The sequence below is a fragment of the Onychomys torridus genome, chromosome 6 (genome assembly GCF_903995425.1).
Source record: "Onychomys torridus chromosome 6, mOncTor1.1, whole genome shotgun sequence".
Lineage (NCBI taxonomy): Eukaryota > Metazoa > Chordata > Mammalia > Rodentia > Cricetidae > Onychomys > Onychomys torridus.
The window spans coordinates 59,012,352-59,029,664 of record NC_050448.1 but is presented as its reverse complement, the minus strand read 5'-3'; the positions used below and the strand labels follow the sequence as shown (position 1 = coordinate 59,029,664).

The 17,313-nt window shown below is 37.2% G+C and overlaps 1 protein-coding gene across 1 annotated transcript; it reads left to right on the top strand.

The window, feature by feature from the left end:
* Positions 1 to 2,794: 2,794 nt before the first annotated feature.
* Positions 2,795 to 16,908, top strand: Tdo2 (tryptophan 2,3-dioxygenase). Its single transcript, XM_036190693.1, has 12 exons — positions 2,795 to 2,858; positions 3,073 to 3,178; positions 3,874 to 3,964; positions 5,852 to 5,922; positions 6,956 to 7,083; positions 8,303 to 8,489; positions 9,496 to 9,603; positions 11,496 to 11,607; positions 12,751 to 12,808; positions 14,042 to 14,121; positions 14,964 to 15,054; positions 16,385 to 16,908. The coding sequence occupies exons 1-12, from the start codon at positions 2,824 to 2,826 to the stop codon at positions 16,536 to 16,538; spliced, it is 1,221 nt and encodes a 406-aa protein (XP_036046586.1). The 5' UTR covers positions 2,795 to 2,823; the 3' UTR covers positions 16,539 to 16,908.
* The last annotated feature ends 405 nt before the right edge of the window (positions 16,909 to 17,313 follow it).

Sequence of the window (17,313 nt, the reverse complement as noted above, 5' to 3'; positions counted from 1 at the left end):
GTTTTGTCTTCAGGATTTCCAGCAATTGGTTTTGGAGATCATTCAGGCTGATAATTAGTTACAATTTGAATCTTCCAAGTATGCAACTTAGTCAGGTTTTTTTGTCTACCAAATTTCCTTAGTAATCCATGCATATACAGTTAACTGTATTTGGATAAGAGTTCGGAAGATTACCCAGAGAACATTGCCTCCACACACATATTCCTCGGATTTGCCACAGCACCTAAATGTCTACATTACATCTGCTACTTTGAGTTAGAATGTATTTTTTTCAAGAGCTGTGGGAAATTTCCATATAGGAGCTGGGCTGTAGCTCAGGACGGAGAACTTACCTGGCATTCATGAGGCACGTGGTCCCATCCCTAAGTACTAAAAACTAAATGAATGGAGTAGATGGGAAGGGAGGGCTGGAGGAGGGAGGGGAAGACATTGAGATTATAAGATTTGTTTGGAATAATACATATTGATAATTGTAAAAGTTTAAAATAGGATAATGAAAAGGGCTTGGCAAGTGGCTCAGAAACTGAGAATTTGCCTGTCATGTACAAGGTACCACATTCCTCCTCCCATATTAGAAAAATCAAGATCATGATGGAGAAATCTACAGAGACAACTGAACCACACTTGTAGGAACTCACTAACTTTAGACGGACAGCTGTGGAGCCTGCATGGGACTAGACTAGGCCCTCTACATACAGGAGACAGTTGTGTAGCTTGTTGTGTTTGAGGGGCCCTTGGCAATGGGATCAGGATCTATCCCTAGTGAATGAGCTGTCTTTCTGGATCCCATTACCTATGGTGGGATGCCTTGCTTACCCTTGATAGAGGGCAGAGGGGCTTGGTTCTGCCTCAACTGAACCTATCAGCCTTTGCTGACTCCCTATGGGAGGCCTTATTCTTTTGGAGGAGGGAATGGGGGGATGGGCCAGGCAGGGATGCTGAGGGGAAGAATGGGAAAGGATGAGAGAGGGATTTGTGGTTGGTATGTAAAATAAATAAAAAAAATTTTAAAAGAAAAAAAGACAATGAAGAAAAAGATCTCCAGTCTGAAGCAAATATCAACTAGTGAATTTGTCCACACAGAAAAACAACTGAGTATTGTTCAGACTATAACTACTCATAAATCTGATGTGGTTGCTATGGCAAACATTATCAAGCATGAGTGAATTTAGGGGCTGGCTGCAGCAGCAGCTACCTACCCTGAGTGGAGGAAGCAAACTACTCTCCATCCATTTACTCATTTTCTGACATATCAGCTTTAAATCTTTGGATGCTTTGTCTAGATTTAGGAAAACAAACTCCCAAGTTGACACTTCTTAGGAGAACCATGCATAATGCAAGGTTAAGAAAAGGAAAACTATTTCATTCTTAAACTATCTACTTTCTATAATTTTTAGAGTAGAAGCACTTTTCTTACCTCTTGTGCAAGTGTGATGACCCGAAAGTGAAGAGCACTTTGCAGTACAAAGCCTTAAAGAGAGTGAAATAAATCATTCAGCTCTCGTCTTTGTAAGTACCTACCTAGCTGAAAGAGCAAGTCAATAAATGAGATCAATTGAGGATTCTCTGATTCAGACCCTCTGAGCCAAAACATGATGAAGGAAACAGTCAGCCCTTTCCTATGTAAGGTTCCTGTCTCACGTGTAAGCCATGATCAGGCCATTGCCAGAACACGAAGCTTATAAGACTGGCACCACAGAGGAATTTGGTGATTTCTAAGTTTTCCAGTTTCACACCATTTAATTATTTTATAATATTTATCAATTAAATATTCAAATTGACTAAACCACAATAAAATAATGAATTAAATGTGCATCAGAGTCTTCCAAATTATAATTTAAAAGCTTTGTTTCTTGAGGACATTGCTATAAAATTTAAATCAGTTTCTTCATATTACCCAGTTACAGTTAGAGCTTAGCCTACAAACAGGTTCTGACTTCTGATTACTCTGAGAAGCTTGATGATGACGTATCTCTTTTGGATGGGATAAATGGGCAATGCTGTCTGTGTCAAGTTCCTAACCACAGCACAAATTGACTATGGGCTGGGTGATGGAGTTTCTGTCTTGGCTCAGCAGAACTCAAAGCCATTATTTGTGAAACCAGCAAGTGGTATTTAGAGAAAGAATATTGTACCCATGATGAAGATATCTTTCAGAACTATGGGCACATAGTAATTGCTCTTTTTGCACCAGGCACCAGCAAAGATGGGTCTGTCCTGCCTGTGACTTGCATGCCTCAGCTGAGTGTGAACTGGGAACCCCTGTGACTGGCATGTCTCAGCTGAGTTCAGAACAGCCAGATGAGCTCTAACATGGACTGGGTGTGGCTCTCAGCAGCACCAGCCTGTTTCAGTGCGTTTCCTTCTCCAGGGACATTTCAGTTCTTATTCAACAGAGAATGTAAGACAATCCTACTTGGAGAGATTTAACTTGTTTATAATCTCATTATCTTTAGGGATCCTTACTCTAATAGAAAAATTACTGGAATTAAGAGGTTAAATGCAAATGTCTGTGGACTTGGCCTCTATTGATTTATTTGACGTCTTCTATGTTGGATATAAAAGCACAACTTGGCAAGTCAGAGGGTTTGATTTGGCTCACTCTTCCAGCAAACAAGCTATGCACAACACAAATCCACCTTCAAGTTACAGAGGTTCAGCTCTGAACCAGTTCAAATGAGTGCCTAGCTAAGATTGTAAGCTGAGAGCTGATTGGCTGGGGCTGGTAATCAGGATACATAAAAGGCAGCACTAAAATATCTGGGGAGGTAGATGCTGTCACTGGCCTAGCAAATCTGTGTGCTCCTGAGACACCTCAGTACCATGAGTGGGTGCCCGTTTTTTGGAAACAGGGTGGGGTGAGTGTTTATCTCTGTTCAAATGGAGGGGGCCTCCATAGCATCAGCCTGCAAGCAGTTAAATTTCTGGACTTAAAAGTCACCTTATTTGTTATTATTTTCTTCACTTATTAATAAACCACACAGAAATAGTAAGAGAATCATAATGGCTTAGATTATGGCCACTGTGTTTTTTCAAGCTTCGTTGTTTTTATGTCTCTAACTCAAACTGCAGATCTTCCTTGAAAAACTTCTCTCTAGAAGACAGTGAAGAAGACAAAGCTCAAACTGGCGAGAACAGAGCCAGCAGAGGTGGACTTATCTATGGGAACTACTTGCAGGTATGTGGCAAGTGTTCACTGGAGTTAACTGCTATTGTTAGCCACCGACTTGGGCTCCCTGCCTTTCCTTGCCTGTGTTTTCTCAATCATCAACAGTTTTCTGAACTTTAGAATCCAACTATTCATTACCTAGCTATGCCTTTTCAAATTCGCTGCAGCAAGCTAACGGGAGAAATGTACCTCCCTAGGCAAGAGCTGAAAGTTCTGTATCTAGACAGAAGATGGTGACAGATAAACTATGGTGCAGATGGCAAACAAGCATTGCCCAGGACATAGAAAAAGATGTGGCCAGAACCCCAGATTACCATAACAGGTCTTCAAATTCCTCATCACAAAGCAGAAAGGTTGAAGGTACACAGAACATTCTCAAAATCACTCGTAAATAAAAGAGAGCTTTCAGGGAGGAATTCAGAGGTCATTATGGTTACTAGTCAGCTTAAAATTTTAAGATGAAAATTAGAATCCTTGATGCTTTTTTTGGTGGTTTTATAAGGATGAACGATTAAAAAAAAAAAAAAAAAAGTAAGCCCTTCCAGGAGCTTTTTGGAGGGAGGAGAGGAAGGTATCGCAGACTTGCCGCTGGCCAAACATCACTCACTTAGGGGCAGGATTTCAATCTGCTCCTTACTAATGTGTATTTCTGAAACTCCTGATCTCAAATCTCAAAATCAATCTTCTCGTTTTCTTATTTAAAGTTGGAAAAAATTTTGAGTGCTCAAGAACTTCAAAGTGAAATAAAGGGAAATAAAATCCATGATGAACACCTTTTTATTATAACTCATCAAGGTAAGTTGTAAGGGTTGGGGAACAATCAGCTGTTTTTGTAATGATTCACCATCAATAATAAGACAGCAGCTACTTTACCTGTAAAACAATAAAACACTGAAGAATTGTCTTCATTAGATACACTTGAGGAATTTCTGTGTCATGTGAAATCTCTCAGGAATCTCTTTGAGTACTCCTCAGTCATTTTTGTGTTCTTTCACTGCCAGTTAGATTGTATGGAACTTCTTTTATTTTTCTGAGTTTGGGAGAGACTTTTCAGCTCTTCAAATTTCATAAAGGATTCCCAAGCTAAGATGCTATTATGTTTTGTTTTTATTGAGCATCAAAAAAACCTACTTTCCAGAAATAAGTCCTTAAAACATATACTTTTTTTGCATTTATATTTTTTTAATTTTTTATTGTTTATTCACTTATTGTACATCCTGATGGAAGTTTCCCCTCCCTCCTCTCCTCTCATTCCCTTAGTCTACCTCCCCTATGCCCTCACTCCTCAATCCACTTCTCTGTTTCTGCCAAAACATGTGATTTTATAACAATTCAGTATTAAGCAAAAACACAGAGATTTTATATTTGGTAATATTTTTCAGACCTCTTTTTTCTGGATAGTGGTATTTAGGCTAGCAAATCTTAAGCATAACTGAAAATTATAGTGCAGTTTCCTAATTATCACAACAGAGCCTTTATTCATAGACTGGTATCCCATGGAATATACCAGGGACATCAGATTGTTAACCTTCTTTGCTCATCTAATTATTACACTGATGACTTAGTTTGCTTATTCATTAAGTAAACACCCACTGGCAAGCATTGTGCTAGTTACTGAAGGAAAACACAGATGACTATGATGAAAATACTTCTTTTGTGGATTTTCTTATTGAAGGAGAAGCTATTGGCAAAGAACTGTTTTGCATGCCATGAACAGTCTGGTAGCACGAGTCAAACTGTCTTCCTATGTCTGTCACGTACTTACTATGAATCTTGAGTCAGAAGCACAAGCCCCACCTAAAGGAAGATAGCTGATCACGGCACGAATGGATTAACTGGGTGATGTTAAGGAAAGCTCTTTATCCCCAGTTACATTCCTAGTAACCAAATGTTTTAGTCCTAACATGCATCTTCTACTCGGCAGAAGTAGAATTTCTACTTTCGATATTACTTGTATTATTTGGTTACCCCTGTGGAAGGGGAAAGCAAGTTCTCACAGACAAATCCCACTTACATTCCTCAGCAGAAATGCTCTGATAGAATTCAGGCTTAAGGAAGTGGCCTGGAACCAAAGCAGGAATTCCCAGAGAGGCTGTGCTGCTCGAGACTGACTCCCTTAGAAGACAAAAGGCCTCTCAGTTGGCGATGTGATTAGCATGAGGCTTCATTATTACTGTTTGATCAGTTGCCTGCTTTCTCCTCTATCTTGAACCCACAAGTTCCTAGAATTGTGCCAATAATGAACAACCAAAACCCAAGAACCCCCCAATAAAGAACAACAACAACAAAACCTTGTTTTATAAATATAAGACCTTCTAGTCCTTCGTCTAAGTTGTGATTACTAATCTCTCAGTGGAGGGGTGAAGCTGAGGACCAGCTGTCTTTGCAAGAAGTGAGAATGGACTGTGTGTGTTATCCTAAAAGACCTAAATAAATATGTCTGTTGGGAGGAGCCCCTGTACTAATAATGAAAATACAGAATAAAGTAAAATATCCAGTATATTAAAAATTAAAAAAATAGAGATAATTAAAATTAAGTGTTTATTTCTAACATAAAAATGAGTTCATGATCACATTTATTAATTTTAAAGTTACACTTTTCAATTTCTTATAAGTATCAGTTATATAATTATAGTCAAAGAGGCACCTGTAATTTTCTAACTGACATTTTAAAAATTACAGCTTATGAACTCTGGTTTAAACAAATCCTCTGGGAACTAGATTCTGTTCGTGAGATTTTTCAAAATGGCCACGTAAGTTGCAATGTCAAAAAACTGAGTTTGTATACCTTTTAAAACATGTAGAAAGTCTGAAGCGAACATTCTTACTAATATTTAACAAAATACTGAAATGACTAAAGGGATTTTGGAGATTCCTTCTGAGAAGTTTCATAGTATTTCAAGTCTTAAAGTCCTTTTACATAACCCACTCCTCTCTTTAAGATGCTGTTCTAAATGGGGCAGGTTACCAGGCTAACTTGTAACAATCCAGATCCCATAGCAGGTAACAGAATTCTACTTCTACTTAGTTTTGCCGATGGTAAGGTAAGTGGGGGGAAGACAAGACAGGCTAGATGAGGGAAATGACAAAGGAAGAGCCAGAAGAGGAAGAAAAATGGGGAAAGGGTAGGAAGACAAAAGATGAGAGAAGACAGACAGCACCTGGGCTAGGAGAAGAGCAACCACACCCACCTATCTCCCATCTTCCATCTTCCATTTCTGAGGCTCGAGACACTATCTTAGGTTCCCTCTCTGAGGCTCTGCTCCATGAGCTCCAGTTCTTATTCTCTGTCTTTCTCTGTCTCTATCTCTGTCTCTCTGTCTCTCTTTCTCCCCACCCTTTTTCGTGAATACAACACTATGGCTTGTCAGTCGCAACCTGGGCTTTCAGTGAAGAATAGATTAATGGAGTTATCCATTTATCTAATCATTTCCTAGAAGTCTCTCTGGTACTTTGAGCTGTCTTCTCTGAAACAAAATGAAATGAGCTTTCTTCTCTGAAACAAAATGAAAACAGAAGCATGCTTTGAAATCAGAGGCAGTTGTTTCCATGGATAGCTTCTAACTTGCATCTGCTTTAAGAATAGAAAGAAATTCTAATTTGGAGAAATCTCTTACATGTAACTCAGAATTGCAGTATTTTCGCAAATACTCATGGTGAATTTTAGATCCAGTTGTCTCTGTTAATATTTACGCAAAGCTGACAGCAATGCATTGCCATTCACAACCTATTCTGAATCTTCTCAAAAATCAACTGACTACTCAAGGTTTCTGCCTTGCACACCAGGTCAGGGATGAGAGGAACATGCTCAAGGTGATGACTCGGATGCACAGGGTGGTGGTCATCTTCAAGCTCCTGGTGCAGCAGTTCTCTGTGCTGGAAACAATGACTGCCTTGGACTTCAACGACTTCAGGTGTGCACTTCCCAGTTCAGAACTCAATGGTGTTCACTCTCTTATTCTGATTCTATAAAAGAAGAATGTGTATGGAGTGAAAGAAGCCTGTTCCATTAGCTCTTGAAGGGCACTGGTGGTTGTGATAACAGAATACTTGAGAAGTGGTTAAAAACATTCCATGACTCATTTTTAGATATAGAACTAGATGATCAACTAATTTCAGTTTATCATCATGTGTCCTGTTTTTCTTAATAAAAGATATCTGACATGGGATGGCTTAAGCAGCTCACACTATGAAAATCCAAGACATAGCCGTGGTATATAAATAAAATACATCAACTAAAATGTCAGTATTCATTATATACTGTCAATTCTGGCTCTAACCTTTCAAACACACACAGCCATCTGTATATGTGTGTAAATTCATATCTACATCTGAATATGACTTACATCTTTAAAAAGCATACATACAAGGATTTTTTTGTAAAATTAGAGAAGAAATTTTCTCAAGAAATTTAAACCAAGTCCATCATATGGTATAATAGGCAATGTTCCCAACAAGTTTCAAAGAAAAAAAAAGAGGAAAAAGTTGAGTTATTTGTGGTAGCATTTAAGACATCAAAATCTCAGCATCACTTAGGATAGTTAGCAGATTCGAGAGTCTTGATGGTCTAGTCACATCCTTGATCATCTTTGTCTATGTTGGGCAGCATCTCATGGTCTGTACTTGTTTTATCTCACTGACACTCATCTGGATAGGAAGATGGATGATAATACCCAGGATTAGCACTGGTAGAGGGATTAAATAATATTGTATCCAATCTTCTGCCATTGTGGGAAATATAATCCTAATGTCCACCTGTCTTTTTTTCTTAGAAAAGCATGACACACATGCTCACTATTATTTATCTGTATATTTATTCAATTTATTCTTACAGAAAATTTATATTATCTACTATGTCTATAAATTAATATATACTAAAATATGTATTGCACATATTAAAAATATATGACATTTCATAACTATGAGACTATCCAACTTCAAAGTAGTCCACAATGACAGTGGTGCTTAAGTTCCTCATATTTTATTTACATAAGGGGCTTCTTAAGTAGAATTCTAGGTGGCTGTCTGTTCCCAGTAGATATTCTGACAAACCCTCAATTTAGAAGGAAATGTGTAGAGGTATCGGTCTCATCTTTCCCTTGCTCTTTTTGCCCTTCTCGTGTTAAATCTTAGAGAATACCTATCTCCAGCATCGGGCTTCCAGAGTTTACAGTTCCGACTGCTAGAAAATAAGATAGGTATTCTTCAGAGCTTGCGAGTCCCTTACAACAGGAGACACTATCGCGGTAACTTCAGAGGAGAGGAGAGTGAGCTGTTGCTGAAATCGGAGCAGGAGCAGACACTGCTGCAGCTGGTGGAGGTAGGAGCAGCATGGCCTCTCAAGTACAGCTCCAACCTCTTGCTAACTTAGCCTCTGTGACATCAGAATTCAAGCACTCTTATCAAAATAGGGTGACATTCATGATAAACAAAGACAGAAAAGGAAACCTACTAAACTTGCAATTAAGCTTACTAAAATATTTAAAATGTTAAGAATCTTATTGAGAAATTATACAAGATTTATATAATTGTATGCCAGTATCTAAGAACTTCATCATCTCATTAAATTATTCTATCAAATATTCCTGTGAAGCAATATGCAATTAGCTGATTTTTTTTGGCCTTGATTGTGTTTGATTTAATCAACTTTGTTTCTCCGAGATATAGTATAATTGAAAATTATAATGAAAATTTTTACTAATTAAATTACTAAGAATGTTCTCATCACAAAAATTCCTTTATTATTCAAGTTTTCTGGGAATTTACAAATAGTGTTTATGGATGATTAGTTTGATTTTTTTATGGTAGCATGATACAAATTTTGTCTTGATTTTTGTCACTAAGCTTTTCTCTTTGCAAATTAATTTTTTTCTCTAGTGAATTACATTCTGTCCTTAATCTCCTGGGTGTTGTAAGTGTAGGCAATTTGGTTACTATTGCCTGTATACTACTGGGAAACTTAGTAAGACAGAGTAAATTAAATAAAAGGCTCATTTCAAAAGTAAATGCAGGATAAGCAAGACAAGTTAGGTGTTAATAAATCAGATTGATTTCCAGGCTACAAGGTCATTTGCAATCTTTGAATGATTGCAGGGCAGCTGGAAAGATGTTCCTGTGGTTAAAAGAATTTATTGCTGTTCCAAAGGATGGCAGTTTGGTCCCCAGCACCTACATAGGGTAGCTCACTAACATGTATAGCTCCAGGGGATTTAGTGTCCTCTTCTGGCCTCAGTGGCCACTGCCCAAAGTTTTATAAGTCTCAAAATTATGAAGATGTTAAATGTTTATGTTTACCAGGCATTCACCTAAATAATTATTTATTTAAGGCATGGCTGGAAAGAACACCTGGGTTAGAGCCGCATGGCTTTAACTTCTGGGGAAAGTTTGAAGAGAATGTCCTGAAAGGTCTGGAAGAGGAATTCCTAAGGATTCAGGTAATTGTGAATTCATGCCACCAACTTACTGTGAAAAGAATTAGAAATTTAACCCATACATTGTCTGTTGTTGTTACAATTTTCCTTATAATCGTCTTTTACAAATATACCTTCTTAGATTATGTATTACATGATTGACTTAACTTTCTTCATAGGGATAAAAGTAATGCTAAGTTAAAGCTACACTATAAAGAAAGATTTTTTTTTTTTACCTGTAACAAACAGCTGATATTGATGTAATTTGTATCCTTATTGAAAATTGCATATTGTGTTCAATTCAAGGCACAGCTGGCATATGAGAGAGAAACTAGGCAAATATATTTAACCATGTAACATTTGCTAATGTTTCTGCTAGATCCTTTCAATTGGCCACAGACAGTATCAATCTTATTCTTCCTTTTTTAAATGAGATTGTTTCCAAATTTTCTTCAGAGTAGAGGTCTTTCACCCTGTCTTCATGGCTCAGCTTCTCTAGTCATTCAACTTTGCCACTTTGAGAAGGGATTCTGAAAGCGCAGACTTTGAAGTTATGTGAAATGGGCTCAACTTTTGTCTCCATCATGGATGTCTGTGACAATAAATAAACTACTTAGCTTTGTGAACATAACTTAATTTGTAGGCAAAATAGAAAGTAAAGATATCTACCACAAATGATTATCATGAAATATTCACATTTTAAAATATTTTAATAACAGAGTTGAACCATGGACCCTCTACAAGAATAAGTGCTTTTAACCACTGAGCTATCTCAGTGTTTTTGAGGGATCTCGGAACACTACCAACTTTTTATCTTTCAATAGCTTTCATATGTATTTTTTCACCTACTACCATTACTTGAGTGCAGATTTCCACTGAAGTAAAGGTCTCTTCATTGATTGCCCCATCCCTTCCCCGTTGTTGGTCTTTCAGTTCATTCTCTGTGCTGTGGTGGTCTTAGTTGTCTTCCCAAAATGCAAGCCTGATGACCTCTTCCTCTTGCCTAAAACCTCTTATGTATATTTCCTGCTCTCAAGGAAAAGATAAACATCCATTACACGGATCCTAAGGCTTTTCATAGATCACATGGTCGAACTGCACTGGGCTTCTCTCCCTAGCTGAGCTTAGTGGTCTGAATCCTCTCAGCTGAAAATGTTTGCCACCAGGCGGAGCTTTCTATCTTTGCTAACCTTCTTACTCCTGTCGCTTCCTGTGGTGACCCTTCTCTTCCTGTGTAGTGCTGTCCCTGGTCACAAAGCTGTGCTTGGGTGACTGATTGCAACACATCTTATTCCTATAAGATAATGTGTTTGAGGTGGGGTGATTCAATTTTTGCTTACACTTTTATGCCCATCACTTTCCTGTGAGCTTTTATTTAATAAATGAATAATAATAGCGATAATATTACTTACAGGCTTTCACCACAAAGTGCTTGCTCTGATGGGATGAGGATAATTGGGCTAACTGCTCTGCTACAGTCCAAATAACAAATTTCAAGTGGAGTGGTAGGGTGTGCAAATAAAGCAGACTTGCTTTAACCAATCAAAGAAAGCAATTAAATAAAAACATAATGTAAACCGTATTTAAGAAACTGCTTTTATAGACTAAAATAGTCAATATAGAATTTAAATAGAATTAATAGTCTTTCTGATTAAGAAGTAATGTTTTCTAAGACTTTTTTGAAGAGTATCTAATATTATTAAATTATTTAAACAAAAGTAAAATGAGAGAACAGCAAGTGTATGGAAGGTTCCTTCTTGTAAGACATTATCTTCCACATTGTAGTGTTTGGTGTAAAGATAAATACTCATGGTACACTCTTGCCACAAGCTGAGAATTTATTTCTCTTAAGGGAAGCATTCTAAAAAGGCAATCTGTTTTTGCTTGGGAAGATTAAAGCAATATTTTCCCTTAAGGCTAAGGAAGAGTCTGAGGACAAAGAGGAACAGATGGCCGAGTTCCGGAAGCAGAAGGAGGTGCTCCTGTGCTTGTTTGACGAGAAGCGCCATGAACATCTCCTGAGTAAAGGTATATGTGTTAGTCTAAGGGTCTTATACCTTGAGGGTAAATTGTGAGAACAGAAAATAATGTTATAAGCCAGTCTAGCAAGCCTAACGAGGGGGGGGGGATCTGATGAAAATCGTTTTCCTTCTTAGAGAAGTCAGAAGTGGGTAAATACTGTGTCTGACAGCCCTTCATTAGCAAACTTGCTTGTTCAATATAGTTACAAGACACTAGCAAACATTTTCGTACTATGTGCTGCACAGAAGGTAAAGTTTTGTTGTAAAGTACTTCAAAAAGTTTTTAGAAATAAGAAACACAGACATAATTATTTTATTTATTGTATAATACAGAGTGCAGCAGAGGCATGAGGTTAGCATTATATAGTTGGTAGGCTCCATTATCTATAAACCCTCAATGAAACATGGCTGAACTTTTGTTCTCACAAAACAAAAGGGGTGAAGCATTGTATAACTTCTGTGCCACACCCTTATATAATCACTGTGCCTTCTCAAATCAAGGAAACTTATTTTATGTGAATTAGAAAAAATTTATTTTTTTTGTTTGGTTTCAGATAGGATATTATTATGTAGCCCAAACTGGCTTTAAATCCACGATCCTATCTCAGCTCTTGAGTACTAGAATTAGAGGCAAACCACCACATTCAAGACAAACAAACAAATAAACAAACACAGAACAAATACATTTTCAAAGAGTGAATGAAGTGAATCTTGCTTACTTTTTGAATAGTGAACCACTGTCTTGCTTCAATTGGAAAATACCTGTATCATGGGAGTTACCTTTTCTTTATATCAGGCTATCCTAATATATCACTGAACTTATTCGAGAGTCTAAAATAATATATACATATATATGCATAATGTTAAATATATAGATAATATATTAATTTCCTTTTAGAGCCATAGAATACTAAGTTCAAGCTAAGGAACATTAGTTTATTTTTCTCTGAAAACACCTAAAGCATTTAACTATTTAGGATGATAATTCAAATTAACATGATTGTCTTACAGGAGCTATGGAGTTGAGACTTGCTGGAAACTCAATCTCATCAGTAAAAGTCCTAGCCTAGGGCATGTTAAGGCCTTGTGCTCCATCCCTAACACCAAAAAGAGAGGTTTTAATGCCGAAAACTTGCTGCATGTCTTCCAGGTGAACGGCGACTGTCATACCGTGCACTCCAGGGAGCTCTGATGATCTACTTTTACAGGTAAAAAGAAAATTTTAAAACAGAAAAAGGAAGTGAAACTTAGGAGTGGATATGGTGGATGTGCCAAGGATACATATGGTTTATAAAGCATAATCACAGAAAATAATTACTGAAAATGACAAGTCTGACTTTACTCATGTAGTTGGCTGTTTATATGTGTGCAGACAACCAAATATACGTTGTCTTTTAATTATAGAAAGCATTATGTGTCAGTCATTAAGTGCCCCCAAAACTAATCTTTTCTTAGAAGTTCAGTTATGTAATAATTATTTCATTAAAACACAGTTTGGGAGACTTGTCTGTTTTAGCAAATGAAAATTTGAGGCCAGTGAGATGGATGAATGTGTAAAGGCACTTTCCACCAAGCTGAACTGCATGGATTTGATTCTTAGGCCTTCATGATGGAAGGAGAGAACTGACTCCTTCCAATTGTCTCCTGTCTTCCAAAGATGCTCCAGTCATGCTGTACACATACCTTGGCCCACCCCTACATAAAGAAAATACAATTAAAATCCAAACTAAAAAGAAAAGTACATAATTGAAAATGTTTCATAACCAGTTGTCTACTTGGTCAGTAGTTTCATATAAAATTTTCATTAGTGTCTAAAATGTTTTCAGGGTCTTCTGGGTACTCACCTTTTCCTTGGGGGCTCATGAATATGTACTCAGCCAGTGAGGATTACATTGCCAAACAAGCTTCCAGGGACTGCTTATAGAATTTTTTAGTTGTAAGTTTTAATTTTGCAAATTCTATGAGACCAGTTTCTTCAGAATCAGAAGAAACAAAATCTTTTATCTTTGTTTTCTCATCTCAAAATAAATAGATGTTCTAAGTAAAATGCGTATCAATATTGTTGATGGTTTAGATGAAGGAAACCCAAGCATAGTAAGGGACATAGAAATCATGTTTACATATCTGCTTAGAAGCATTTGATTGTTGTTAGCATTCTGTTTAAGATACTGTACATATGTCCCTTCCAGTAAGATAGTATTAGGCAGGACTGTCTGGCTGGTTACCTCATACATATTACAGGAACTTTCTAGACTTCACACAAAATCTAGGCATTGAATAGAGTTTTTCCCACTTTTTGAGGTAAGGGCAGAGAGGACAATCCAAAGTTACTATAGCTCCTAAATACTAAGTTGACTAGGGCCAACACACAGACATTCTGGCTTGTCTTGGTGCACTGGACTTTCTTAATCAGGAGGACTTCTTACTGTTGTTTCCTGTAGGGAGGAGCCTCGATTTCAGGTCCCTTTCCAGTTGCTGACCTCACTTATGGATATAGACACGCTCATGACCAAATGGAGATGTAAGTACTCCTCCCCCAGGTCCCCTTGTCCTCCCCCTGTGCCTTTACCACATTTCAGGAATCGAGAAAATGTTTTATTTCATTTGAGAATCAAAGGGAAAAGTAAAATTTGTGTCAGTGTTAATGTGTACTATCTCCATCCCCTACTAATGCCTTTAAAAAATGAAGTTATTTGCTTTATTTTATTTCCTAAGTTTTCAGTTAGTCTTTTGGTCAGTGTTTGAAATAATGGACTTCATTACATTTACATAGTCACACATCATTTTCCTTTATATTCACCCTGCCACCAACCTCCCCTTTCTGTCTCCTTCCTGTCCTGTGCCTCTTCCCTGACCATGGCCACCCTTGCATGTTGATATGTGGGTTAAGACTAGGCCCAAATGGCAGATAGCATGAAGTAGTTTCTTTTTCTTTCTTATCCCTCAGGACTCTTTCATCTCCCAGTTTCAACATTCCTTCCTTTAACTTTACATGATGACCCCCCCAATGCATAATTTCAAATTGTAGATTTATTTAATTTTTTTCTTTTCTGGAGGAAGGATCCCACAGAGAAACAAGTGGGAAGGACCCATGAAAGCCATTATGTAACCCTGCCTCCCCATCACTGTGCTCACAGGCTTAAAGCAATGAAGAATGATGCAAATTGCATGTAGCCTAAGCCACAGAGTTGCTAGGCAACCTGATGGCCTTCTCAGGTGCTCATATTTGACCTTTCCATCTGGCTAAGTGATAAGGTGTCAGCCTTTGCTTAAGCAATAATCATTACCAATGCTTTGGTTTTAGAACACTGAGGAGCTAATGGCAGAAAAATATTCATGCAGTAAATTTGTATGTTTGCCTAGATAATCATGTGTGCATGGTACACAGAATGCTTGGCACCAAGGCTGGCACTGGGGGCTCCTCAGGCTATCAGTACCTACGCTCAACTGTGAGGTAAGCTGTGGCTTCTCACCATGTTGGAAGCTAGCAAGTCTTGGTGTTTACAGGTCTGTGCATGTCATTTTGGAGAAGTTACACTTACCTCTGTCTAAACTAATAACAGCACATTGAGTTAAATACCAATATTCCTATGGAAACTCAAGGAAATTGTATACAATTCTTAGTTCCTGAACTTCATCATTTCATCCTGTGACAGAAGAAGTGTTCTGGTATCAATGGCTACCAAACTGGCAATAGTGTAGAGCTGTTGTTCTCAAACTATGGGTTGTAACCCCTCTGAGGTCCAATGACAATTTCACAGGGGCCACTGAAGACCATAGGAAAGCACAGACATTTACATTTACACATTTACACAGATATAACAGCCTGGACAGTGTTTCTAGTGCATCCTCTGATTTAATCTGCACAAAGTCCTCATTAGAGGAAGTATTGTAGAATTCGTTTTATAGAGTTAGACTCTTCAGCTTCCTATCCATGGCCCCACATGTTCCAAGTGACTGAAGCAGATTCCAAACCAGATTTTGGTTGACTTCAAAGGCAAGTTATCTTGCTACACAAAACTTTACCAGATTTTGTCATTTAAAAACTATCTTTTAAAATAGCTGGCTAACAAACAGAAAATAAATTTTATATGAAAACCACTCTGTAAATATTTGAAATGAAGCCAAGATGATATTTAAATTTATTAATTCTTTATAGAAGTCACAGGACAGCTACTCTGTAGTTAGGAAATATTTTCTAATGAGCAACTTAGAACTCCATGTTTTACATGTATTACTTTATATATCTCCTTTTTACAATAAAAAATAAGGGGCCTAGAGTAATGTCTCAGTAGTTAAAAATATTTACTGTTCCTCTTGAATTTGATTCCCAACACCCATAAAAGTCATCATGTAATTTCAAGTCCAGGAAGAGGATACCTCTGGCCTCACCAGTACCTCCACTCGCATTCACTTATCTACATACAGACATACACATAAGTATTTTTTAAAAATTAATAAAAATAATTCTTTCAACAAATAATAAATAAGGGCAGAACCTTATCTGCATGAAAACAATATCACAACAATTACTCTAGGTTTAATTCAGATCATTCTGGTCTGAATCATGCATATTACTGTTTAAAAACATTAATCTGGGATGTGATTAAATGTTACATAATATTAGTACCAATCTAAAAACCAACCTATATATGTTATATATGACATACAAGATATAAGGTTGAATATTGTTTATGGGAAGTATTTTTTAAAAATTATGGAGTAGAGCATTTTTAATTTTTCATATCAACACTCTAACATGTAGATTACATGTATGTTTCCAGTGACAGGTACAAGGTGTTTGTGGATTTATTTAACCTCTCAACATACCTGGTTCCCCGACACTGGATACCCAAGATGAATCCAATCATTCACAAATTCCTTTACACAGCCGAGTGCTCTGACAGCTCTTACTTCAGCAGTGATGAGTCGGATTAAATTCTTCTGGACATCTGTGAAAACTACAGCATTCTTAGTCTGTCTTCTATTTTATAAGTTTTTATGAATACATGTTTGGAGTAATGTATTTATATATGTAGCTCAGTGTCTTGGGGTTCTGGTCTAATCTTGTAAACAATTTTATAATCTTGTGTATTGTGATGATGTAAGATTAAGCAATGTGATGAGAAATAATTTAGTAAAATGTTAGTGTCATCATACATATGATGCATTCCTGTTAAAATTCAATTTGCCCTGATATTTACCTCAATGGAATCACTTTATATAATTATTACCTCATTGTGCCTTGCTTTATAAAGCTTTATTGAGCACTTACTTCATATTACATATGCAACAAATACTGTCATTCCATGAAAAATTTATTCAAATAAATCTTTAAATAATCAATTTAGGTTTTTGGCTGTGCATTGCTTGGAAAAACATAGCTTTGTTGGGAATCTTGAGCAGGGATAGAAATCTTTCTGAAGGTTGGCCTGAGGGACATTATAGGATTATTATTTCACCAGCTCCCAGAACTCAAAGGCACTTAAGAAATACACCACAGGAATCTAGTTCAGCTCCTGGAATACGCTATTCCTGAAACGTTTTAAAGATGCTCTTCTCTCTTCTGTGTCAATATTGACTGTCATAGACCACTTTCTTCCTCACACTGTAGACCCAGAGAATGACAAAACTCTTCTATCCCTGCTCCACTGCGTGCACCAGGGCGTGGTCAATGCTAACACACAGAACTGTTGTAGCAATAAGTAGCAGT